The 27,217-nt window shown below is 49.9% G+C and overlaps 2 protein-coding genes across 3 annotated transcripts in view; one reads left to right on the top strand and one right to left on the bottom strand.

Moving 5' to 3' along the window:
- The window catches only part of LHPP (phospholysine phosphohistidine inorganic pyrophosphate phosphatase), a 72,894-nt gene extending 71,118 nt beyond the window's left edge, over positions 1–1,776 (top strand). Inside the window, exon 7 of the mRNA XM_021526364.1 lies at positions 1,055–1,776. Coding sequence (XP_021382039.1) covers positions 1,055–1,145 — 91 coding nt within the window. The 3' untranslated portion in view covers positions 1,146–1,776. The remainder of the gene's footprint in view (positions 1–1,054) is intronic.
- Positions 1,777–4,034: 2,258 nt separating this feature from the next.
- The window catches only part of FAM53B (family with sequence similarity 53 member B), a 45,754-nt gene continuing 22,571 nt past the window's right edge, over positions 4,035–27,217 (bottom strand). For both annotated transcript variants that reach the window (XM_021526360.1, XM_021526361.2), the window contains 2 exons: positions 21,749–22,443; positions 4,035–7,763 (listed from right to left, as the gene is read on the bottom strand). In XM_021526360.1, coding sequence (XP_021382035.1) covers positions 7,443–7,763; positions 21,749–22,443 — 1,016 coding nt within the window. In that variant the 3' untranslated portion in view covers positions 4,035–7,442. The remainder of the gene's footprint in view (positions 7,764–21,748; positions 22,444–27,217) is intronic.

Below are 27,217 nucleotides of genomic sequence, written 5' to 3' on the forward strand. Positions count from 1 at the left end.
TGCTCTTCACTGAAGCAGTGTGAAGACTTTCTGTGTCTCTAGGTTGAAAGGGAATAGTTCTTTTCCCTACCTATTTCTAGATAAAAACTATGGGAGAATAATTATTTGTAATTCTGTAGGGTGCCAGGCTTGCAGTGAGGTGTCCTTGCAGCCATCCCTGTCAAGTGCTGCTATTGCCTGGGTGAAGCAGTGCCATGTAAAATGCAGTGCATTGACTTGGATTAATTAACTAATTGGAAATTCTCTTCCAGTTGAGGCTGTGCAAAGTTTTGCCAAGCTCATTTGCACAAAGGACATAGGATCCACCTGGGCATGTGGGAAAGACCTGGGTGTGAGAGAAAGAAAGAGGAAAAACAAGGGAAGAGGGAGGAATGTGAGTCAGGAATGGTGTGGCCAGCAGGAGCAGGGAGCTCGTTCTGCCCCTGTACCTGGCACTGGTGAGGTTCCACCTCGAGTGCTGGGTCCAGCTCTGCCCCTCAGCTTGGGAAGGACCTTGAGAACATCCAGAGGGGACAACGAGGCTGGAGAGGGGCTGGGAACACAAACCCTGTGAGGAACCCCTGAGGGAGCTGGGGGTGCTCAGCCTGGAGAAAAGGAGACTTAGAGGTGACCTTGTCACTCTGCACAGCTCCTGGAAGGTGCCTGTGCCCAGCTGGGGTTGGGCTCTTTCTCCAGGAACTGACAGAACCAGAGCACACAGCCTCAGCTGCACCAAGGGAAATACAGGTTGGATATTAAGAAAAAGTTTTTTACAGAAAGAGTGATAAAGTTGTGGAATGGCTGCCCAGGGAGGTGGTGGAGTCACCATCCCTGGGTGTGTTTAACAAAGCCTGGATGTGGGACTGGGTGCCAGGGTTGAGTTGAGGTGTTGGGTTGGGTTGGACTCAATGATCTTGAGGGTCTCTTCCAATCTGGTCATCCTGTGAATATTCTGTGAACCTCAGGGGTGCTCCATTGGCACTGCCTGGGCTCTGTGAGCAGCAGCATGACCAGGGACATGGGGCCTGTTTGGGATCCTGCCCCTGCTCAGCTCTGCCCCTCTGTCTCCTTCCAGGCCATCCGATGAAAACCACCCTGAGGTGAAGCCTGATGCCTACGTGAACAACCTGGCTGAGGCTGTGGACATCATCCTCCAGGAGCTGTAAATCCCAGCAGGAGCAGGGATGAGCCCTCACCTGCAGCCCCTCCGTGGAACCACTTCATCCTCTCCCACCTCCATCTCACCTGAGTGAACCCAGCCCAGCCTTGTGCAGGGTGGTGGGCACCTGCCTTCCGAAATATTTCACCTGATGGTACTAAAATGTTCTACTGACCTCTCATCCAAGGGAGCACCAAAGCTGCTGTCCTCTGGAGAGCCTTGGATGTCCTGTCCTTGGTGCCTGTGAGGGGCCTCAGCCTCCTCTGGGAGATGCTGGGGGGCTGTTCCCCCTTTTTATCTTTGCTCACACTGGGGACCCAGCCTGAGGTGGGAATCAGGGAACCCAGGCACCCCATCATGAATGGATTTACCTGTTTAACCCCCATGTCCTGTGCCTTTTGGGGTGCCTGGGTGGGATGGGGCATGTCCTTGGGGGCTGATGGAGGCCACCAAGCTCCTGTGACTGCACAAAGCCCTGGGGAGGGGGACAGCCCCACATGCCTTGGCAAGGCAGGAGCTGTGGTTCTGCCAGGATCAGCCCATCTGGAGCAGCCCCAGGAGAGGGCACAGCAATCAGTAACACATTAGGGAATAACTGCACCATCCTGTCTGGAATAAAACCTATCCCTTGGATCTGGCCTGTTTTGTCATCGTGTTCAGTTGGATCAGCACTGGCAGGGCTGTTTACAGGACCTGAAATGCTTTTCCCTAACTGGAAAAGCTGGAAAAGGCCATGGGACTGATGGTCTTTGCCTTCTCTCTGCGAGGGGGTCTTATGAGCAGCCTGTGTGGGAGGGGGTGTGGGTTTCCTGATTAAAATCCTGGATGTGCAGTCCCTGAGCTGTAGGGGCTGAGTCAGACACAGCTCCAGCTGAAAATGGACTTTTCACAAGGGCATGTAGTGATAGAACAAGGGGGAATAGCTTCAAAAGGACAGGTTTAGATTGGATTTTGGGAAGAAATTGCTCCTTGTGAGGGTGGGGAGACCCTGGCACAGTTTGCCCAGAGAAGCTGTGGCTGCTTCATTCCTGGAAGTGCCCAAGGCCAGGTAGGATGGGGCTGGGAGCAGCCTGGGATAGTGGAAGGTGTCCCTGCCCATGGCAGGGATGGAGTAGGACGAGCTTTAAGGTCCCTTCAGCCCAAACCATTGTGGGATTCCAGGATTCTGTGCTCACTGAACATCCCCATGTGCCCTCTGAGAATCTGCTGCACCAGTTTCAGCTCCCACTGAGCCCCCTCCTGCTGCCAGGAGTGCTCAGCACATCCAGGGCCAGGAGAGGCATGAGATTTGCCTTTTTCCTGCTAATCAGAATAAGGATTTCTGAAAGGAGCTGCTCCCTGCCTCCAGGCACTGCAGCCCTTCCCCAGGGATTTTAGTTTCTCTGTCAGTTTTGCAGTGCAGCTGTTGCAGCACGTGTGGTAACACCTGGCCATGCTGCACCTGGCAAGAGCATGGAAGGGGCTCAAAATGGGTCAAAAAATGAAAAGATTAGGGGTTGTTCCTGCAAGTCCTCTTCCCACCCTCACTGACACATGGTAGTGTTTGCAAAGGTCACCTTTTAGAGGCTAAAGTCCCCTTTTAATCAACATATCAGCAGCTCTTTACCCCCTTGGGCTTTGGGCAAGACTTTAGGCTTTAACCTGCTTCAGATCTCCAGGGGACCATGGAAATCATGTAATTATGTTTGTGTTACATATATTTAATATATATATCCATACTCTCAGGTAGCATTTGCTGGCCACTGCATTCAGCCTGCAAGCAGGTCAAGGATAATTCCAGCTCTGTTTCCAGCAGTCCCAACAGCTGAAGATGACCCCAGTGACTGAAGGACACCAAAATGATGCTCTGTGTTTCTGGAGTTTTGGAACACTTGTTTTTCAGAGCTACCAGCTGGCCTTGGAGCTGCATAGCACCCCTTGGGGACAGCAGGGGAAAGGGGGCTGGGAATTAAGTTCTAACAAAATAAACTACATCTGGGAAAATGACCTTAGTGCAATTTTTTGGGTCTGTTTTTGCATCTTCTATCCTCTGGGTAGTGGTTCAGCCAAAGTGTATGGTACTGTCAGCATCCACACACATGGAAGGATGCTGTAAACCCTGGTCAAACGTTCAGGCTGTGATGGATTACTGAGAATTTCTTTTTAACCCCTAATTCTTCCCTTTTTTTTGTTCTATTATACTAAGCCTATCACTTCAATCTGATTAAGTTTAGGCAGATAAACATCCTGCCATCTGTCATGAAACCTTTTACATTGCCTGCTGGAGGAAGTGCAGCCGTTTTCCTTTTTGGGTTGCAAAGGCTGCAGGGAGATACTGCCCTGTTTCCCCAAGAATTTATTTAACACCCCTATGTGCCCTTGGCCTGCTGTGGGCTCTGAGTTTAGATTTGAATTTAAATTTTAAGAGGCAGGATATTATGTTTGTCCTTAAACACAAAGAAGGAGGTGCTACTTGGCACTTCAATTTGCATTTTGTTGTTTATGTCTTTGGCTGTGTTAAAGCCAAATGACAGGCAGGGGGTGGAGGAGGCATGGGGAGATGTCCCCCCACCATGGGGAGGGTTGCAGCATCTCTGTGTTTGCGTGAATATTATAAAATGTCCATTTTCTTGTGCAACCCATGGCTGGGACACCCTTCCTACACAGACACCCCTAGGGAGGGTCCTGTGTGAAGGCTTACCTAACCCCCACCCATTTTTTGGGACATCCCTTCCCAGCACCTATAGAGATGCCAAGGAGGTACAGCCAGGAGAGGAGAGGAAGGGTCTCCATCAAACTCCAACCCCATCAAACCCCAACCAGTGCCACAACCCCAAGGGTCAGCCATGTCCCCAACGCCCCCGGACCCCAGAGCCGCGCCCGGCCGCGGGGACGGCACAGAGCGGAGGGACGCGGCTTATTGAACCAGGAAGCTTTATTTACACAGTAAAAGTAACAAGCAATTTCCTGAGATTGAGCTGCTCTAGTGCAATCAAGTCATGGAGGGGGGCAGGAGCAGCCTCCTCGCCCGCCCGTGGAGGGGACACCTGGGGCAGCCCCTCCCGGGACACGCACGGCCCGCGGCGCTTGTGCAATTGCCAGCGAGACTTGGCTACTACAGGTCATAGCTTCAGAAGGCTTTGTTTTTATTCTTCTTCCCATCTTTCTGCTTGGTTTTGTTTTGTTTTTCATTTGGCCATCCTCTTCTTTTTCTTTCTTGAACACCGAACTCACACACGCTGCAAAGCACCGCTACAATCCTAGAACATCCTACGTCAGTCTGTTCGCCTGGGCAGCCAGGAGCTTCGAACAATGCACTTGAAACACAATTTTATTGGCCAAACAGGCTATGCTAGCACGTGGAAAAATTACAATCTATTTTACAAATGCTTCTTTTCGTTGGTTTCTTTTTTTTTTTTTTTTAATGTACTCTTTCATAGGACAGGCTCAAAGAGCTACATCTGCAAAACACACAGCAAACTCCCGTGTGCCTGCTAAGACTTTCTGTGTTAAAATCCTATTTTTTTCAGGATGAAGAACCTTTTTTTTTTGCTGCTGCCACAGCTTTGGTGTCCTCCCAAAACAGCTGCTGCCCAGACTGGGTCACACCTTGGACAAGCCACTGAGTCCCTTCATAATAATGAACCTATTTTAGCTACCTAGCAAGGAATAACATCCCTTGTCTGCATATGACTTTAGTATCACATTCTGGCAGCCGGCAGGGGTTTGCCGGGGGATTTGGGGGCTCCCAAAGCATCTGTGTAATAGGTGAAGTCCTTTACAAACCAAGAGCAAGACCCTCAAGGGATGCCCTGCTCTTCCACTGCGTAGGGGACAGATCTCCTGACACCAGGGGAGCAACGCCACTTCTGACTTTACAATCAACAGGATGTCCCCTGAATCTGAGGCACATACTATATTATATTTATTATTTTTAATTATTTATATATATATTTATATATATATAAATCCACAAATGTTTTACCTCTACAGAGAGAGAGAGAGAGAAAAAAAAATTTTAAAGTAAGGCTTTCTTAAACTGAGAATAAGTACATGAAATCATACAAACCCAATGAGAAATACCCAACAGAACACCACTGTGGCCTCAAAACTGTCGCTAACTGTAGTCTGTGCCTACGCCAACGTGCCCAGTATAAGGCCATGACTCATTGGAGAAGCATTTTTAGTAAGGCAAACGGGTTGTGCTGAATGTAAACTGAATGCTACGGCTACGTCCAGGACAGCCGGGCCGTGGCCTGCTGGCCACCTTCCCGCTCTGGGGGGTCAGCATGGCACCAGGAGCAGCCCTTGGAAAGAAACAGAAGCCCTTAGGAATTCCAGCCCTGGGGATGCCCCCGTGAGAGCCCACCCGGAGCCAGACGTGGATTTGGGGGAATTTGCCCTTTGTTGCTCAGCTGAGGAGGGGCCTGTGGCCAGCAGGAGCTGTGTGCCCCGAGACCAGGACGTGTCAGTGGTGGGGAGGGATGGATGGAGCATCAGGAAGACTCAAAGCCAGGAACTTTGCTGTGAGGGTGCCACCGCAGGGGCACAGACAGAGGGGCAGCAGCCTGGGAAAACACTGGCGTGGCTGGACCCTCCACAACGGGAGGGATAAAAATTAACCCAGGATGTATTTTTTTATAAGTGATGCATAAAGTGACACTTTAAAAGAGCTGGAGGGTTCCCCAAAATGAAAAGACATCCCTGTCATCCCTTCCCTGAATATTTGGGGCTTGTCCTGCTTGCCTGGAGGGAGTGGACATGGCCACAGCCATCAGCAAAACCTCAGCAGTGTCAGGACAGGGGTAACAACAAATGGGTTCCACTGTGGTGGGAGGTGCCACACACGTCCCAAACCACTGCAGAAAAAAGTGCACTAATATAACCAGAAATGATGAATGAAACCTGTACCAGCAGCTCTCAGCCTTTCCGAGGTATGGACCCTCAAGGCATTGCCAGTGGTGCTGCTGAACCCCATTAAAAATGTCCTGTCTTCAGCTGCTCTTGGTATCATGGAGTTTTTTTTTTCCTTTCTCACATTTGCAAAGCTCAGGAAGTGACCCCTGAGCTTGAAGGAACCAGCAGAAGGAATCCAGAAGATGCTGGAAGCCATTTGTACAGTTTCCTAGAGCTTTAAACAAAATAATAAAAATAAAAACAGTGGGAGAAAAAAGAAATATGTGTCCTTCTAAACCTGTTAGCAAGTGGACAGCTTATTTTTAGCAAAGAGGATTCATGTCGTACAAACATAATGGTCACCACTTTATCTGTGCTTTAAAAAGGCACAGGAAGAGGAAAAGCTTTCAGTGCTGCTACCTGGATTTTCAGCCTTTTGCCAGCTGACTTTGTCAAGTAACCCCTCCACGACGTGCCTTGGGCAGGCAGCCCTTCACAGTAAAGCCAAAAAAAGAGGGTGGCAGCCGTGCCCTGGGTAGCAAAGTGGGCACAGCTGCTGGTAAATGGGTAAACAGCCCAGCCCTGCTCCAAACAGGGTGTTGGGAACCCAAGTGAGGGTGGCACAGAGCCTGAGTAGGGTTTTTTCCCCCAAAAGAGTTGAGAGAGGGGGACTGGGAAAGTAAAAAGAAGGGAAGGAAGGCATTTGAGCATCCCCGTTCAGCGCCCAGCAAGCGCTGCTGCGGGTGCCGCCCCACGTGGGCCAGGGATCTGTTTAATTCCTCATCAGGAAAAGGAAAACTAAAAATAAAGGAGTAAAAATCCAGCTCTTGCCATTATTGAATTTAAGCAAAACTTCACTTGTGATTTCCTCCTCATGGCACTGCCAGGGACGTGGGGAGCAAGGAGGGTGCTGGGGCCACACGGGATGTGGCCGGAGAAAAGGAACCGTGGCCACCCCGGCGGCCACCAGCCAGTGCTCATTTGCAAATCTCAATATTCTGCTTTTCCCCCCTTCCTCCAGTCCCAGGAGTGGTGGTTTCTCCTTGTGCACCCCTTTCTGAACTAGCACAGGTGGGACCTGCGGGAGCATGGCCAGCTCCATCAGCTCCACCCGTGTCCTGGCAAAAGCCGTTTACTCGTGGATTCTGAGTTTTTGGCGATCCCCGTGCCTGGTTTCCCTGTGGGACAGGCACTTCCCTCGGCCTGGCTGATCTCTGGCTACAGTAGTTACAAAGAATTTCAAGGTTTACACACGCATGCACACGAATTCCTCTAAATACCTGATGAAATTTTGGCAAAGCTGCTTCATCCCCTCCGGCTGGCAGAAGGGGAGCAATGACAGGATCCCACAAACTCGCTGGCAACCAGGAGCCCACCCTGGCTCTGCTGGCAGCCCCCAGCCCCCAGGGGGAGAAGAGCTGCTCCCTCCTCAGTTGTTTTCTATCTGCTCGATGTCTATCTCTCCATCCAGCTGGAAGAGGCTCTCGGTGCCCGGCCCGCCGCTCCGCCAGGCCGCCCTGTCCTCCTCCTTCCCGGCGCCCTCCTCCTCCTCCTCGCAGGACAGGTCATCCCTGCTGGCCCGGCGCTCATCGGGCCTGGCCCGCGGTGGCTCCGGGACCGGGGTGCAGGCGGGGGTCCTGCCCGGCATCACCTCGGGGGCCGCGGTCCACGCCTGGGGACCCGCCAGCCGCTGGGAGCCGTCCTCGGCCGTGGTGCTAAGGCAGCTGAGGCTGTTGAAAGTCTGGCGGTTCTGCAGAGGCAAAGGCAGAGAGGCAGCTGAGGAATGGCTGGTGGAATGCTGAAGTTGGAGTAGAAGTTGCGCCAGATGAGCTGGGAGTCTTCCCTATCCCAGACCTGAGCTCCCGCAGCCCAACAGAAAACAAGCAGAGCAGCAGGAGCACTCAGCAGGTCCCCAGGAGATGGACAGATGCTGCAACCCTCCACCCCCCATCCATGGCAGGTCCTGTGGCCTCGCTACCCCTGCAAAAGGCAAAAACATCAAAACCACCCCCAGCCTGCTCTGGATCGGTCCCATCACCATCTCCACCCCATGCATCACCCAGTTCCATGTCTGAGGCAGATCAGAGATCACCAAAAATGAATGAACATTTCCAACAACTCCCCTTATTAGCCAAGAGAAACTTCAGCACTTTCTTTAAGTCGCTGGAGCTTGTGTCCTGCTAAACCCTCCTCTGTGACGGCTCATGGCTGTTCCCTGAGTCTCCACGCCCGGTTACCTTGGCCAGAAACTTTATTTAGTTTATGTACTGTCACGTCTTCTAAACAGTTTCAAACCCTGAGAATGACAAGGAGCATGCAGGCATTCCAAACCCTCTGGAGCAGAGCACACAGAACATCCCAGAGAAGCAGCCCGGCCACGAGCGTGCTCACCTGCCAGGGAATGCCTTTAGCCCGGGTTGGTTTTTAAAATAACAAACTAAACCCTCATTACTGAGTGCCAAGGGAAATAACGAGGCCATGCCAGTGGCAGAGTGTGTGCTCTGAGCAGAGCGAGACTGAGGAGGATCTCAGCAGCTTGTGGAGCCTCTCATCAAGCCAGTGTGTGATGGAGTGTTCACGTCTCAGACATTTGGCCTGGACACATCCCATGGGATAGGCCTGAATGGGAATTCCACAAATCCCTGATAGGAAGGCAGCCCCTCACTAGCTAGAGATGTTCACCTGTTACTGGTCAGTTTTGGGTCCCTCATGACAAGAAAGAGGGGCTGGAGAGTGTCCAGAGGAAGGAATGGAGCCAGGGAAGGGTCTGGAGCACCGGGGTGGCTGAGGGAGCCAGGAGAACTTCAGTACCCAGCAGAGCACTGGTGACAGAGTGACAGGGCTGCTGCCTGGATCTGCTCTGGCTGGCCCAATTCAGGACCAAACACACAGCCTGAGACACAACCTCGCTCCAAAACATCCCCACTGGCATTCCTTGGGAATTAGGTACGTTGGCTTGAGGGTTTTTTCATTCAAATCCAGGTGAGCTGGGAGAAACTCCACCACAATAACTTACCCCAGGCTGTAAAGGAAGGAAGATCACCCATTTACAGAGCCCCTAAGGGAGATGCAGGGGCTCTGCATCACACCCCAATCAGTTCCTAACAAATCAAAGGGCCTTGTGCTGAGTTGGACCCACGGACCATTGCTCAGAGGCTTTGGGTGCTGCACTGCCCCATGCACAGTGAAAGGAGTCACTGCAGAGGCTGCCCTATCTAAGCAGAGGTTTCTGCTGCCCCAGGAGGAGCTGGCCACTGCCCAAGCTGGGGGAAGCTACATTTTGCACGTCCTTCAGTCTCTGAAACCTTCAAAAACCCACAAGCCCCAAGCCCGTGTGAAAAAAAGGGTATTTGTTCTCCAAGTATGCAACTGCACCCAGCCCTCACGTCATCCTGGGCATATTCTTCTTTAATCCCAGCTGTGCCTTTGCCTTCTGGGTGCTGAGCATGCAACAGCTTCAGGCAGAGAGCTGCACACTGTGGTTAATGGACAACTCATAATTACCACTGGAGAAGGCCCAAGGACATAGTAGAAATATTTTCTAAGCACTTCACAAAATTTGCAAGCATATTTCTAACAGTGATTTAGGCACTTGAAAAACCTAGGTCTCCTGAAAGTCAACAGCCCTCTCAGAAGTGCAAATCCCTTCTACAAACAAAACTCTGGCACTTCTGGGAATGTTAATTTTCCTCCTTCTTAATCGAGCTCATCTCCTGAATCAGGCACTTCCCAGGGTTTGGTACCCAGGTGTGGACAGGTTGGGCTGCTACAGGTGGGACAGAGCATCCTGAGAGGATGGGAGATGCTCTCCAGTGCTTCAGAGGAGATGAGTGATTCCTGTGGTGGTGAATGAAGGAGAATGCAGACTGGAGGGTAACTCAACAGGTCCCCAGCACATTCTTCCCATCCAAAAGAAAAGTGTTTCCAAGCTCGGACACGTCTCAGAGAACGGCCATGAAGTTACTTGACTTTCAGGGAAATTTTGCATCTTAGGGGACTGTGGCAAGGGAACCAAGTCAACAGGCTCCTTTTCCCTGCTCCAATCCACACATGCTGCAACCCTTGAGTCATTCCAGGGAATGCAAGAGGATGGAAAACCTCTTCTGACGGTCCCAGTGCTGCGGCAGCTGCTGGTGGAGCAAGGCCACGTGCAGAGGGTGCTGGTCAGGGACGCTCCCTATGAGGCAGGTTTGACAGCTCAGAAAGCAAGTTTTCACAGGCACTGGCTGCCACAAAATCCCACAGCTCACCTTGCAGCAGCTGGGCTCAGGAGGGTCCCCCCCAGGACGGTGATCACCAAGCCAGCATTCCACGGGCTGGCTTTGGAGCAGCAGTGGATCAGCCACCACCATCAATGCAGTGTCTGTCTGCAGCCCTTCCAGGGTTCTTTGCTCATGTTTTATTTATTGGGTGAATTATTGCACGTGCTGAGGTGCTGAGCTGGAGAAACCGGGTGTTCAAGTCCTCTACTGATGTCAGAAAAGAGCAGGTTTGGTGGCACAATGCGGAGCTTGTTCCCCCCTCCGAGCCTCTCCCCAACCTTGGCTTCCAGTGCCAGACAAAAAGGGGTATCAGGCACCTCAAGTCCTGTTGGTCTCAGGGAAACTGGGAATCCAACACAGATGGCTTTTGGGAGATGTTTCTGGCCATCCTGACTTCACCCAGCGAGCACCTGTAATGCACTTTACACCAAAACCACATTTACTGAGCACAAGGACCCGTTTTTGACCATTTGAGGTGCTGCCTTTTCTTCCCCCAACCCTTCCAAAACCATCTTAATTCAGCACGCTGCATAAAGCCCTCAGAGAGAAAATGCGGTGTTGCTAATGGAAGTACTTGAAAAATCATCTCAAAATATCCATAAATAAGAAATCCTTGGTCATTTGGAGTAAGCTGCAGGTTTGCTCCAGATCAAAGCCCTTCTTGCATGCTGGTGACCAAGCTCAGGCTACTTCTCCTTCCCACAGGGTCTCGTGATGCTCCACACTGTGCAAGGACCAAGGCTACCATCAGAGAAGGCTGCAGGAAGCGGCTGACCCCTCACATCCATCCTTTTCCTCAGGTTTTCCCTCCCCTTAGGCACGTGTCCCAACAGGGATGGGGCTGCACGGCCCCGACAGCAAGCTGGAGAAATCCCACAGCGACATTCCTCCTTCTGACTCTCCCCGTGGTGAAACACCCAGCTGTGAGCTCTTCCTCAAAACACATCCCTGCAAACGTGGTGGCTCTAGCAGAACCAACATCAGCAGGACTGTGATCCCTGTGGGCATCACGGCTTTTGCTCAAACGCTTTTATTTTTTTTTTTTCCCCCTCACCCTGCCAGGTGATTGCTGCAATTTTCCCAGGAAAGGTGTAACGCCACGAGCTGTCAGCAGCACTGGCCCTACCTCCCAAGCTGTCATCACCTCCTGTTAGCACACTGGGCTGCAGTTGCTTCAGAAAACTGAAAATAAGCCGGTGCCAGAAGGGAAGGGGGAAGCGGGCAGCGAGCTCCATGTGGGAATGATGAGCCTCTGCCAGCCCTCCCCAGCCAGCAAAGTCACCTCCACTGGGGGATTCTCTGCCTGGCTCAGGTTGAAACCACTCCCCGAGGCAAACATCTCCAGTAAAACACCTCCAGCCTGAGTTGTTATCTTTATATCGTTATATAGAAATGCTTTGGTTGTTCCATCACGGTAAATCCTGCCTGACATTTGTGCCAGGGAAAGCGCTCATCCGTGCTGCTGAGGAGGAGGGAGAGGTGCTTGAGACTGGAAAATGAGACTGGAAAACGGGTTTGAGTTGGTTTTTAAGCTCTGCAGAACTTCATTACGGCAGCTGCTGTGATTTGGGCTGTGCACACACACACACATCACTCAGGTTCAAAGCTCTGTGCTGCCTTTGAGGCACCCACAACCTTCTCCAACTCCATCTCCAGCCTGGTTTCCTGGTGGGTGGAGATGGAAGAAACACGAGGAGGGAGCTGCAGCAAGCATGGCTTAATCCTGAGGCTCCAGTTCTCCTCCTTATAACAAAGGAGCACCTCAGCAGCTTTGCCAGCAGGTCCAGGCCCTGGCACAAGCACATTCTCAGTGATGCCCCAGCCTCACCAGCACCTCCCTTGCTGCAATTTGGCCTCCCCAAAAAGAGGGAGACACAGCCGCCTTACCCCAAGGAGCACTGGTGACCACTGCCCCACATGGTTTCCAATATCAACATTGCCTCTGGGGAAGGTCAGGGGGCTTGCACCCACCCTGTCCTCCCACAAAAGGAGCTCTGAGGGATGAAGTGTTGGGAAAGAAATGCTGGAATACCTGAGGAAGGAAAACACAGGCAGTGATGGGGAGTGTGAAAAGCAAAAGCAGCCCGTGTGCCTGGTGCAGAGCAGAGCTGGGTCAGGCACAGTGTTGCCATGTCAGGGAGCTCAAACTCATCTGCTACTCTATTTTCTTTATAAATTTTATCTATGGAGGCATTGAGTGGTTCACAGGCAGCCCCACAGCCTCCACCAGGCCAAGGTGCTACAGAACGTGCCTGCAGCAGCATCCCAGAACAGGGGATGGCTCCCTGCCCTGCTCCTGGTGGGTACCACACCCCTGCCCTGGTTTTCAGGGTCTGCCTTCCCAGCTTTTCCCTCCTCATTCACTAAGAACATCTTTACTCAGCCCCAATCCTCATTTTGCAACAGGCACCAGTGCTTATTTGGTGCATTTAGCAGATAATTTTGCTTTTATTCTGTTTGGTGTGAAAACCAGCTATCACAAGCAGGCTCAGAAATGTCTGTTATCCCCCCAAGTCACTTCAGACCACAGTATTAAACAAACAAAACCAAAAAAGCAAGGAGGCTTTAAGTCATTAGTACTGATGCTGCCTTTGGAGCCTGTGGTGATAATTTGGGTTTACTCAGAGTTCTGCTCTCTCTTTGGAGTATGTCACTGCCTCAGTGACAGTGAGGATGTTCAGGGAGCAAAAGAAAAGTCTGTTGTGTGACCCACCAGTGGGAATCTCTCTGGTGCTGCAGAGCCCCAGGGCAAAGCTGGAGAGACAAATCCCAGGAATCCCAGAGAAATACAGCAATGCAGGGAATCAGAGAGTCACTCTGGGGCTCCACTGTCCCACCTGAGCTCAGCATCCCACAGCATCCCACACGTGGGGACCCAGCCCCAGCACAGCCTCCCAACCCATTCCTAGTCATGATAATAATTGGAGGAAACCCTCATTTCCTGCCAGAAACAAATATTTTCCCTAACAGACACCAAAACTCTTGCTATGAGCTGGAAAAATCCATTTGCTCCAACAGGTCATTAGTGATCACTGTATATTTATTTCTTTATTTACAGGTTGCCTTTGCCAGCCTTTCAGCTCTGCCTCCTCCTCTGCATCCTCTTGGGATCCAGACCCCTGGGGCACTGCAGGACCTCTCAGAGTCCTAGATACTGAGAATTTTAAACTTTCTATACTAGCAGACTCTAACCCCCAAGAAAAGACTACATCTGACCTAAAGCCATAGAGAAAACTTCCAAAAATAAGAACACTAAGATTACAAGTTCATAGAAGTATATATAGCATACTGTATAGTATACTATAGAAGTATATAGAAGTATATATAGTATAGAGAAGTATATATCACTAAAAAGAAAACTTAAAATTTTAAAATATAGTAATATATAAAAAACTAAAATAAAAATTTAAAACCAATAACTAATCCTTCTTCTTTACCTTCTTCTTCACCTTCTTCTTCATGAGTTTAAATAATATTTGATAATTAAACAAAAAATCCCCATTACAAACTTCAAATAATTAATTATTAAATTAAAAATAAAAATAATTTAAGTATCATTTATTAATTAAATAATTTAACCTTAAAGAAACTTATATAAAAATAGCTAACCATTTTTTAACTTATTAATAAAATACTATAAAACTCACAACTTCCAAATAAAAAATGAGAAACATCTAAACCTAAACACAAAATACCGTCTCTAACACTTCAATCCCAAACGTAACAAAAATTAAAAAGAAACCAAAAACCAACAGGGCTCCTCATGCCAACACACTCAGCACTGCCAGGAGTCCAGTGGGGACAGTGGCAGGGCTGCTCACCCACTGATGGTTTTTAATGCTGTGGGTTTCCGTGAAAAAGGGTGAACCTGAACATGACTTGTCCCCAGAGCTGCCAAAACTCCAGGATTTGGAGTGGCTCATCTTTAGGGAAATTCAGTGATTTGACTCATCCCAGGTTAGGATGAAACATCACTAATATGGAATTATTCTTTTTTTCTCAGCCCTACTCCATTTCTATACTTTATAATTTTCAGCACAGAAGTAACACTTCTGTTGTGCCACTGTGGGTCTCACTTCAGGGGCAAAATGATAAGGCAAGACCTTATAAAAATTAACACCAAACTTGATGTCACAGTTTCAGCAGCACTAGAAAGAGAATAGCAGCAAGTAAAGGGATAAAATCACATTGTGGATAACCAAAAATCCAGAGTGTGTGGCACCTGCACCCACTGCGCCCACCTACCCAAGACCTCCTGCAAATCCAATGCAGACTTGAAATACACCTCACTTTTCTGTCACAGCCTCAGCCTCGGGCTAACCCTGAGCATCTTTCTCTGGAAAGGAAAAATGAAGGGCCCTTATTTATTTATTTATTATTTATTTAGCAACATTTCCTGAAATGCTTTGGGAGATTTTTGCAAGGTAAGTGGTTCCAAGTAACTCCCAGTAGCTCCTATCTAACCCAGTAGCTCCTAGAGTGCTGGGCTTCTTTTGTAAACCATCATGAAAAATCCCTTTTGGCTTTTTTTGAGCCAAAATGCAACTTTTGAGCATGCTGACTCCTTCCAGGGTGAATCCCTGTGCTTTTTGGAGTCACAGAGCACACAAGCCTGGGGATGGGAGGGTTAATCAGCACGTGGTGAATCAGATGTGCATCCTCGGGATACAATTGGATTTTGTCCATGTTTGGGACAGACACTGCCCAGCTTTGTTTGTGTTCCCAGCCCTGTCCTCCCGTGTGAGTGCAGCACCCAACCCTGCATCCCTGGGCCTTGTGGTGGGATGGAGCTGGGAGCAGGGGATGGAGGATGGAGGCAGGAGCAGGAGATGCAGCCAGGAGCAGGGGATGGAATGGGATGGAACTGGGAGAGACCTTAGAGCCCTTTCCTGTGCCTGAAGGTGCTGCACTCGAGGGGCTTTAGACAAAGGAGTGACAGGATAAGGGGGCATTCCTTCATACCACCATAGGGCAGGGTTAGATGGGATTTTGGGAAGGAATTGTTCCCTGTGTGAGTAGGAAGGTCCCAGAGCAGCTGTGGCTGCCCCTGGATCCCTGGAAGTGCCCAAGGCCAGGTTGTGGACAGGGCTTGGAGCAGCCTGGATTAGTGGAAGGTGTCCCTGCCACCTTCAAACCAGTTCCTTTTGATCCTCACCCAAAGGCTTTTTCCCACCAAGCCACAAACTGACCTTTGCAGACTCTCATTCCTGTTTATTGAAAAAACACTGGGGCTTGGATGCTGGAATCTCTCTCAGAAGTTACATCAACAGCAAACTATTTCCTGGGATACGTATGGAATTTAAAACCTCCAGTTATTTTGCCTATCACTACATTTGGAAATATTTGTCACTGGCTCAAGAGGGTGCTGATGCCAACCCAGGTCACTGCCACCTCTCCTGCCCTCTCCAGCAAGCCTGAAAGGTGCCAAAATTTAAACAGAAAATCTTCTTGTGTGAAAATTAGGGATTTTTACCCCCCAAGAAAAAACTTGGGTGCTCAGAGAGGAAAGGTCCCTTCTCCCACCCTGCAGTTTGAAACTTCTTCCCACTCAGTGCCAAGGCCAGCCTGAAACATTTCAAACTGGTGGGCTGCTTACTTCAGCTCTGGGAGTGTACAAACTCCTGTGTGCATGGATCCTCATGGAAACTGCCAGCATTCCTAAATTTGGAAGGGAAAACAAGGCAGAGGGGCAGCCAGGCTCCCAACCATCACGAGCATTACACACTGCACTGTGTCTGGAGACCTTCTGGATCTCCAGCCCAGGCTGGAGCTGATTTTAACTCTGAAAACCACAAGAACCACACGTCCTTGTTCCAGGGGGATGCTCCTGTGATCCCTGGTGCAGATGACTCCATCCTCTGGAGGCACGTGCTCCTCGTAGGGCAGTGAAGTCACCCTGTGAAAGGCTCTGTCTGTCCAGGCAGCCAGGGAACAACGTCAATGGTCCCCTTGTGCCCAGACCCTTCCCACGACAGGCACAAAGTCCTCTCTGTAACTCACCCTCACCAGGCACACCCAGGGCTTCACCCTCACCACCTCCTCACTGTGCCCACTGCTGCCAGCACCCTCTCATCCACCCATCCCTCACAGGGAAGAAGTTATGAACCCATGAGCACAGGATGCTCTCCATAAACCATGGAGATGCAGAGCAAAATTGTATTTTAATTGCTTTATTTATTCTAGAGTAGCTACTCCCTGTCTCATATACTGCAAGACATTCTTTAATATAGAGCTTCACAGAGGAGAAATACTTTGACAGATACCTGGGAATCCTCAGTGTTCATGGGTACAAACTTTGTAGAAAATTAAATGGATATTAGAGAAAACTCAGGAGGAAAAGACCAGGAGTACAGCATTTGTTAGGACAGACGTAGCTCTTCAAACTGTAGCTTCTCTGAAGGCTCACAAAGGGACTAAAACCTTGAAGAACCATCAGAAATGGGGCACAAGAGCCACCTCCAAGCCTTGATTTGCTACCAATACACAGATCCTACAGTATCTCATCACATCTGACAATTCCTGTCAGCAGTGCAAAGCCTTACATGCCACTGAGGTATTTGTGACTTTCTTTTCATGGAAAGTTGTATTTTCAAACTCTACAGCACCACCCTCCATTTCCAGCCAGGGCTACTCCTGTCTGGGGTTTGTGCTGCAGGGAATATGGCTGGCTTGAACAAATACATATATACATTAAAAATTAGAAAAATAGAATGGTTTGACTTGGAAGGAACTTCAAAGACCATCACGTTCCAACCTCTGACTTGGGCAGGGACACTTTCCACCAGACCAGGCTGCTCCAAACTGTATCTAAACTGCCCTTGAACATTTACATATATTCTTATATATATATGTATATAAAAATAAATACAGATATAAAAATAAATTATCCATTAAAAAAAGCACATCTGTATAAAGGATGGCTGTGTTTAGAACCATCCTAACACAAATTGAAATCTCTCAGTGACCAGCACATCAAAATTTTAGACGGCAGGAAGCAGAATGGGGAAGAGATAGCGAGGGCTTGCGTGGCCACAGCTGGGGATTATTGCAAATTCCCACTGAGGGTGGCAGTCCCTGGTGTGAGGGACGTGTCATGTGTCCCCTGCAGCTGCCCAGAGCCTGTGTGAAGGAAGGCAATCTGCACACCCAACATCAGGGCTGGCCTATGGCTCAGCTTCCCGTCAATGACTCAGCCAAGCCACCAAACCCAATGTTTGTGCTGCCACGAGGTGTTTCGGCACACAATGCCTGAGATCCCAGGAAATGTTCACACCAGGATGTCAGAAAGCAGCAGATGTGGAGGTGGCACATGTCAAGCTCCTCTGGAGAAGAATCCACCACACCACGGGGGAGGAAAACCCAGCGGGTATCTCTCTACCACACAGCATCCCTGACAGAGTGTGATTTTATTTTAGAAAAATCCATCTTCTTACCTAATTCTTCTCCGAGTCACTTGCAAAGGGTAAAACCACTCATTCCTGCCAAAATCAGCCCAGCTGGGAGGACTTCTGGGGTCTAAGAAACCTCCTGTGACCTTTGTGACTCTTCTCATTTTAGATGCACCCACATCAGAAAAAGGAAAACCAGCTCTTTGGAAAACCTCCCAATTCATGGAAAAATCTGATCCCAACCATTTCTAATCCTGGCCTGCCACTACAGAGACAGTCCCTGGGGCTGTGAGGCCGAGAGCACTGATGCTGGGAAGGAGAGCAGGCTGTGAGGAGATTCATTACCACTCTGCCAGAACAGCTGCTGGATCAGGGAGGTGGGATGTGTCCTCCTCGGGCTTGTGCTTCACGTGGAAAGAAGGAATAACAGCTGAGGATGGAAAGCAAGCCCAAACCCTACACTGAAATGAGAGGATGGTTCCTGTCCTCATGTTAAGGAGGTCAGAAATGCCAGGCCAGGTACCCAAACTCTCCTTGATTGGGATGAAGATAGAAACCAGCTTCTTCCCACCTCACCTGTCTCCAGACTTGGGATAATTTAATGACACCTCATCGTCACCCGAGACCCCCCTGATCACTCCCAGTTTGAAGGCAAAGAGGCACAAGGCAAAGAGTTCATGTGCATTTAAAAGGAGCAGAAGGATTGTCGTGGTGCCTGTGGCTTTTTAAAATTGTTGCTATTTCAATGACAACCATCTGCAGGGTTTGGTTCCTGCCCAAAGTTGAAGCCTGTCTGGTTTGGTGCCATATGAGCAAATAATAAAGGGAGGGATATGGGCTCACCTTCCCTCTCTGGGCTATGGGAATTGCAGACAGAAGAGACACAACCAGGATTTTGAGGAATGAAAGGCAATATTTTCCTAAGTATTTTTCCTGCCAGCTTAACTTCAACATTTAGATTTCTCTCTTAATTAGCCCAGTTATGTAGCCATGTAATTGCTTCCAGGAGCAGTTCCCTCCCCTCCTGCCTGGCCTAAATATCCCTCCCGGTATAAAGAAAACATTTATTTCAGGTCAAATTATTTTTATTTTGATTATGGTACCAAGTTCCAGGCCTACAAACACACGTGGTTACCAGCACAAGTGAAAAATTAACCGATCTGCTGCCAGAGCCAGATGCTGATCCAGTACCCAGCATCTCAAAGCTCAGTTCCCACTTTGACAACAGCACCCAGGGACTCAGGGAAAGCTCCATGTCTCAGTTTCCCCACCTGAAAAGTGAATTCTTTGTGGATAACTGGAAAGTCCAGTCTGGACACTTTGGCTGAAGGTGTTTCTACCCCATATAAACCCAGACCTGAGCACATGTGCAGCCACAAAGACACTTGCCATGATTTCAGCTCTTATTCTGAAATCACCCAACTTTGCATCTCCCAGGCTGAAAGCATTAAAAGCAGCCTGTGGGATACCCAAATGTGCAAGGTTTTGTCGAGCACATTTATTCCCCACGAGGAATTAGTTGGTTTTCCTGGCATTCCCATCCTGGGGAGGGCTCTGACCATGCCCCACCAAAGGCAAGAATGCTCCCTGTGACTTGCCTCATCCTGCTCGTCCCTCTGTGCCAGTCCTCCCACGCCAAGAGCTGCCTGCCAGTGCTGCTATCCACAAGCCCTCAGCTCTGAAACCCTGGCCCTTGCACAGCTTTGCTTTCACAGAATCACGGGGTTGGAACAGACCTTCAAGACCATAGAGTCCAACCCCTCTCTTCCCACTCTGCTCCAGCCCTGCCTGCCCACACCCTGCACATTCCTGCCTTGGGGATTCACCCGCTGCCACGGGCACCTGAGCCTGGCTGGGTTTGCTGCCTGGAAACTCAAAATATCCATGGGAGCTGCTTGGACTGGATCCCACTGGGGAGTTCCTTAGTGATGCTGTTGTTGGTTGTTGGTTGTAGCAACGCCGGGCGTTGGGCAGCGGCTCCGGCCACCCAGCCTGGACCTGAGGGACAGGAGGGGCTGGGAGAGGGGGTGCCCACCTACATCAGGAGAGATGCTGCACCAAGCAACCCCTTCCCCATTCCCACAGAGCTTGTGCCACACAGCGTGGAGCTTCCAAGCCTTTCCTTGTGGTACCACTTCCCCCAGAGGATGAACCACCCCAACACTGAGCAATGCTGAGCGTTCAGGCACTGCTTTCTCACTTTGGAAGATGTTTTGATGTGGGGGACAGCAGCCAGAGAAAACACAACTATTCCTCAAGCTGAGGGTTTTCCAGGAACGTGGACTGAGCTGCTTTTTGACATCCAAGTGATTGGATTTTTTGCCATCCTTGGATCACCCACCCATATCAAAGCCGTGGCCATCCAAATTATAAACATGTGCCTGGCCTCAGCATCCACTGGAGGGAAAGGGAAGCTCCTGCTGACCCTCAGGATCTCCTAGGCCAAGCCCATTTCTTCAAACCAGCCAACAAAAATTGGACTGATGCAATGGAGAAGCTGCCTCAAAACATCCTCAGAGGGCAACAAAGATCTCTCCAGCCGGAGCCTGGACAGTCTCTTCCTTCCTTGTCCATCATACCAGACAATCACAGAATGGTCTGGACTGAAAGTGTCCCTAAAGCCCATCTCATTCCAGCCTCTGCCATGGACAGGAATGCCTTCCACTGGACCGAGTTGTCCCAAACCCCATCCAATGAGGCCTTGAACACTTCCAGGAAAGTGAAATAATGCTTGTCTGCTTGTACAGAGAGAATCGGGGGCAGTTGTGCTATTCCACCCTGTGACTAGTAAAATATAACAACATATGTATGTGGTTTTCAATGTCCATCCAGCTTATTATCTAATAAAATAAGCTTGGCATAATAATCACTGTTGTTGCTGTGATTTATGAAAAGACAAGAGCAATCCTCGTGTTTTTTGCCTGATCTCACCAAAATATGTGACTCCTTCACCCTTTTTATCCTCCAAGCTCCTCTAGAGGAGGAAAAGATGATCTCTTCCTCCAACAATACCACTGCACTCCTTCAAGCACCCTCTGCACTCCTTCAGCACAGAACACCATAAAATATCGTGTTCTTGTGAGGTGAAAATGCACACACAATATTGGATCTCACCCATATTGTGAATTTCTCCCTGCAGACAACATGGGGATGCCTTGCACCACACAGGCTTTGCTGGCCCCAGCACTACAAAAAACTTTTAGGGCAAACACTCCCAACACAGGTGACTCTGGGATGAAGCACAGCAGGTGATCACACGGAAATGAAACCACGGGGGAATTTTTAAGGCCAGCAGAAGGTGACAGCCCACCCTGGGAAGTGGCCAGGGCACCCCTGCTCCCACAATAAGAACCCTGGGGCCTTCACACCCCCCCCATTATCTCCATTCCACACTGAGCTGACGGTGACTTTGTGAGTGTAAATTATTGATGTGGGAAATGTCAAATCATAAAACTGCAGGAAATCTTATGAGTGTGGAAGGGAAACACTGTCCTTCAATGCAGCCTCTTGCTCTGTCTCTTGCTAATGTCCTGTCACCTGGTCTAGCAGGGAGAGGACCAAGGAGAAAAATCCTCCCTGATTTGTGTTTCAGGTCTGTTATCCGGCTCCGCTCAGCAGATCGAAGAGGGAGGCTGTGCTCTGTGTTTGCAACTGAAAATGAAACGTGATAACATCTCTAGAGTGGAAAATTACAGAGCCTAAGAGCAAGTAAAGCCTGTAGCAGTAAGAATTCTGCACCTGACAGAGCCAAGGCTGGGGGCCTTGGGGTGCTGCCTTCACCTCACCATGGCAGGTCCAAGGCTCCTCTGCCCTGAACTCAAAAATGTGGGGTTTAACACATTCCTCCTCAAAACCCATGCCAGGAGGAAATGACAACACAGAGCACTTGGTGTGCAAAAAAAAAAGCGTTGAGGAGATACACATGAATTTTCCAAAGAAATCCACTTGGAAGGGAACGGGTTATTCTGCCTGGACAGCAGGATGCGTTTCCCCATCACACCCGCATTACTCCTCATGCCTCACACCCACCTTGGGCGCGCTGAAGCCTCCTGAGCCATTGCAGGGACGGCCCCGCCGCCTCTTACCTGGGTCATCTTGGCGAGGTCCAGCGAGGGCCGCTGCTCCTGGACCTCGTCCGGCCTCCTCCGCTTGATTCCCACCTTTTTGTCGTTGAGCACGCAGGGCTGGGAGCGGCTGCGGGCCAGGCCGGCGGCGCGGCGGCCCAGCTCCGGCGTGGAGGCGGGCGTGCTGCTGGCCGAGGGCGCGCCGGACTCCGGGCACGAGAAGCGGTCGTGCGAGCAGGACAGGGACCTCTGAATGTCCACCCCATCTCCGCCGTGCCCTCCGGCTGCCGATTTCCTGGGCTGCCCGCCGCAGAGCGGGTTGGAGCGGGCGGGCAGGCTGAAGCTGGAGCTCCTCTGCATGGTGGCGAAGCCGTTGGAGTAGCGCTGCACGCTGCCGCCGCTGTAGCAGCGCCTCTTCTCCACCGGCGTCCACACCTTGGAGCCCAGGGGTCTCCAGGAGCTCCCGCAGCCCGACATCTCATCCGAGAAGGACAGCGAGCGGCACTGGCGCTTGCTGGGGGGCGCGGAGGGGTGGCCGTGGGGGTCGCTGAGGCTCAGGTCCTTGATCAGGTTGGTGACGGAGCAGGTGCCGGCCGCGTCCCTCGGCCAACGCGAGCCCTCCTCGCCCTTGTCCGACAGGCAGTCCCAGATGCTGGCGCCCGGCTGCTCGAGCTGGAGTGGACACTTCCTGCTGAGATCTCTCCATCTGTCATTTTCTGGTTCAGAAAGGAGAAAAGAAAGGGGGGAAAAAAAAAAAAAAACCACAACACACACGCACAGGCATTAGCGTTAATTAATTCTGCGACTCGCTTTCTACGTCCATAAACAAAAAGAGTAGCATATGGGACGTTTTCCAGTACAAATTAATTAACTCTTGGAATATGGTTTCCTGAACTACCAGCAGAGTGGGTTGCGTGGGGTGTAGATGGAGAGAGAGACAAAGTGACAGTCCCAGCAGGAGCAAAACTGCTAGAAGAAGATAAAAACATGCCTCTGAATATTCCAGGTTGCACCAGCTAAGGGGAATTCAGCGGTGTAAAATGTTGTGGCTATTGGTTATCTCTGTGCTAAATCACATCTCAGATGTGTGCGGTTTGTCCCGGGCTCCACAGCTGACAATTGCCCGAATTTACAGCTGAATTTAAAAAACATGGAATCACAGAATCGCTGAATCGTTGGAAAAGCCCTCTGGGATCAATCCAACCGTCAACCACTGCCAAGGCCACCACTAACCCATGTCCCCAAGGGCCACATCCACATGGCTTTTAAATACCTCCATGGATGGGGACTCCATCACTGCCCTGGGCAGCCTTTCCATTAAGAAATTGTCCCTAAAATCCAATCTTAACCTCCCTTGGTGCAACTTCAGGCAGTTTCCTCTTGTTTTATTACTTTTTTACATTGAAGGAGATCCCCACCTGGCTGCACCCTCCTGTCAGGGAGTTGTGCAGAGTGAGAAGGTGCCCCCTGAGCCTCTTTTTCTCCAGGCTGAGCCGCCTCATCTCCCTCAGCTGTTTTTATCAGACTTGTGCTCTAGACCCTTCCCCAGCTTCCCATGGACAGCCAAGGTGGAAGAGAGGATTAAGGAGGATGATCTCATTCCCACACACATCCCACTGACAGCAAAAGAAAGCAAAGCACCCTCAGGGCTGGGCTGCCCTGCAAAAGACGGGGCTCTCTGCAGATACACCTTCCACCCTCAGCAGGAAAACCATGGCAGGACAACCCCGCCAGCTGCCGCAGTGGAAAAAAGTCATCAGCCAACAGCCTCTCCCCAGCGCCTGTTTTTGTCGTTGGCTGCTGCAAACAGAGCCCAGCCGCGCTGGAGAACCGTCAGTGCCAAGTTTCACATGATTGTATCTAAACCAAGCAATATTTTGGGGGGCTTTTTGGGGTATTTCCACTCAGGCAACTGAAGGATGAATGAAAAGCCGTGCCCAGCCCGCAGCTGCAGGTACCAGCCTGGTAGGGAAGATGCAATGGTGCAGAACACATCTGACTAAGGTTTCAAGTCAGGAGGTCAGATTTGGGGCCCCTTGCACCACTCTTGGCTGATTTTCCCATTTCTCCCTTCTCCAGCTTCTGCCATAACAGCTCCAGCCATGAACAGCCTGGCTCTGCCCGCAATAACCGCACGGCATTTCAACTGTTGCTCTCCTCATTTTAATAAACACAATGAAAAGTGAGAAATCTGCTCTAGACAACTCCATCTATGTTTAGATCTTTATTATTTTTCCTCTGTACTATGCTGCCAGCAGAGAGATTTCTTGGGTCAGGTCAGCAGACAAAAGAAACAGAAATAGAAGCTGATTTTTCATGGCAAGCTGCCACGATCCTCTGGCCAGAGACTGTACAAAAGGCCTTGGTGAGGAGGATATGGGACACCTTCCTCTTTCACCCCTGCTTCAGCACAAACAGCTATAAATCTTCCAAACCTGGCAAAGAAAATGGTAAAAGCACCACTATCCCCAGCACCAGCTTGGGGTTATTTGCTTTTCCCCTCACACAATGTGAGCTGGCACAACCTGGCCCCTCTGAGTCCCCAGCCGTCATTGACCAGTCCCAAAATACCAGATAGCCCAGAAAATGGGTTTTCAGTGCAAGTAGGAAGCAGGTTGCCCTAAAAAAAAAAAACAAAAATGGAGTAGTCTAAAGGCCAAGGGTATAATTAAAGAACTCTGGAAAGCCTTATTGAGGAAAAGCAGTTGTCTTTCTGCTCAATTTTTAAAGACTAAGAGTCCCATCCTGTGCACTTTGATAACAATAATTGCACTGGAGCCATTAATTCTGCTGCAGTTAAACATGTATTAATTTTCTTAAACTACAAACCTCAGCCTGGTTTACTCTGAGGCAGCAATTTGTTCCAGGATGAAACCCACCACGAGAGCTCCTTGGTCTGAGAGTGAGCTGCCTGGCTGGAAAACTCTCCTGTGCCTATTGGAGAACAAAGGGGCAACCAGAGCACGCTGGAAGTGCAGCCTGAGGGGCTCTTGTCCTGCTTAAACAGGTCCTTTTTGGCTGTTAGTGTCTCTGGGTGAAACAGCATCTTAGTTCTGGATTTTGACTTAAAACTGCAAAAATCAACACCGAAGCCTTAACAAAACCCAGCTGTTCTCTCACGAAACCTTCGCCGCATCAAACAGACCCTCGTGGTGCTCGTGGACTGGAGTCACACCCCAAAACTGGGCAGATGGGCGTTGTCCCCCATCCCTGAGAGCTCTGCACTGCCCCACGGAGAACAGGATCCACCCTCAGAGCATCACAGCCAGGTTTCCAAAGGCTGAGCTCCAGGTTTGGCAGGAGCAACCCACGGACACATCAGGCACTTTGCAGCTCAGTGATGGCCCTGGGCTTTTTAAATGACTGCAGTGCTCCTCTGGTGACACAGTGTAAATTTTAATGACCACTCATAACCACAGAGAAGGGTGTAAAACCAAAACGCTGACACAACTTTAACTACAGTGACACAAATGTGCTGCTATAATATTTTTACAGTTCCTTTTTATACATAATGCATGATCCTTCTGCTCAAGTTTCCTCTACGTTCTTTTCCCATGAAATAATTTACATTAATACATAATTTATTATGGCAACTTGTAAAGCAATTAGAGGTTTCAATCAATTTTTCTTATCCTTTTTGGCAGATAAATTCTGTTTGGAACCTAACCCAAACATTTGTCTGTGCACAGGTGCACATCCAATTCCCTTTTTTTCCGTGTTGTTCAAGTGGAATTTTGGTCTCACAATTCCTGTGCACGGGGGAAAAGGCAGCCTGCATTTTCCACTGCCCCCTGTTTATGTTCAGGAGATAATTTCTAGGTGTGGAACACATTTAATGGTTGTAATTAGCTGATGGCAGCACCAGAGAGCTTTCCTAGTGCAGAAATGAGATCAAAATATGACGGGCAGAGCTGTGCTTCAACGGGAAATGAAAACAACAGCCCCAAAATCTACTCTGGAGATGAAACACACCTGTGGGCTGTGGGCTCTTTGTGCCAACAGCCTGCATGGGGGAGGGAAATCCCCAAACTTGACGTGAAACGTGCTCAGGTCTTCAGCGGGATCCTCTGGAGAGGTGTGCCTGCTCCAGCCACACCTCACCACAATTCTCCCAGCAGCTTTTTCTCTCTGCAGGGTGACTGTGTTTGAATGTGCACCAAGATGCTCTACACTGATGGCCTTTCCAAAACAAAAAACCCCAAAGTTCCAGAAAGCCCTGGTTCAGAAAGAGGAGGCATGCAAGCCTGGCAGGTGCTTTCAGGATGCATTCAAGGGCCATCACCCCATGAAGGGGTTCAAGGTCGGACTTGATGATCTCGGAGATCTTTTCCAGCCTTCATGATTCCATGAGCTGGCTTTCCTCCTGGTTTCTTGGCTTTCCTCTGTCACTCAAGGATGGTGAAAAGCCACTTCCAAGAAAGAGCTGTGCAACAGAGAGCCCAAGGCTGCAGCCCTGCCCTGGCACGCTCGGAACGCTGGTGCTGCCAGATGTGGTGGAGGGGTGATGTGAGAGTGCCAAAGGACAGAAAAGCTGACCTGAGTGCCCCATCCCTCACCCTGCTCTGCTCCAGCACCCTAGGAGGACAAACTCTGAGAGCCCTCCAAGGGAAAATGGAAATGATGGCTGCTTTGAAAAGAGCACTTCCCAGGGGATGGGTGCAGGATCTGTCCCCAGTGGGCTCAAAGCCATCCTCCTCCTCTTCTTCCTCCTGCCTTTTACAATCAGGGCCAGGACTGGGATCCTGTGTGTGCAAGCACCTTGCCACTGCCTCAATAAAACCCTGCCTGCAGCTTCCCTCAGAGATAATTTCTTGCTTACGCAGAGAGCAGGAGATCACGGCTGTCAGCACACGCCTCCTGAGCTTCTCTTACCAGGTCAGGCTGGACAGGGCTTGGAGCAGCCTGGGACACTGGATACCATGGCCAGAGGTGGAGGGAGATTACCTTTAATGTCCCTTCCAATTCAAACCATTCTGGGATTCTATTACTTTTGCCTTCCCGTATTGGAATTTTTCTGTCTTTGGCTGGATAGCAAAAGACATGGGCAGGGACACCTTCCACTCTCCAAGGTTGCTCCAAGCCCCATCCAGCCTGATTTTGAACATTTCCAGGGATAGGGCATCCGCAGCTGCTCTGGGCAGCCTGTGCCAGGCCCTCACCACCCTAATGCCACAGTTTTCTAACATGCCACCTTTTTCTAGCACAGATATTTTCACTGGGGACCTTCCATGGAGACTGCTGAGGAAGGAAAAGGGAAAAAAAAAGAGGAGGAAAAAAAAAACAAACAGCAAACTATCCATCAACAGGACAACTCTTACACTCCTGGGTATTTCAAGGACCCATCAAGGAGAAGGGAAAGCAGTAGTTGTCTAATTTATAGTTTTAGGTGTTTCACCTTTCATCTTCCTCAGGGAAAGGGCTATACAGAGATAAAACCCAATCTTTTTAATAATATTATCGTTTCACTGGCAGAAATATTTCTCACAAATT

This window comes from Lonchura striata, chromosome 7, assembly GCF_046129695.1.
Source record: "Lonchura striata isolate bLonStr1 chromosome 7, bLonStr1.mat, whole genome shotgun sequence".
NCBI lineage: Eukaryota > Metazoa > Chordata > Aves > Passeriformes > Estrildidae > Lonchura > Lonchura striata.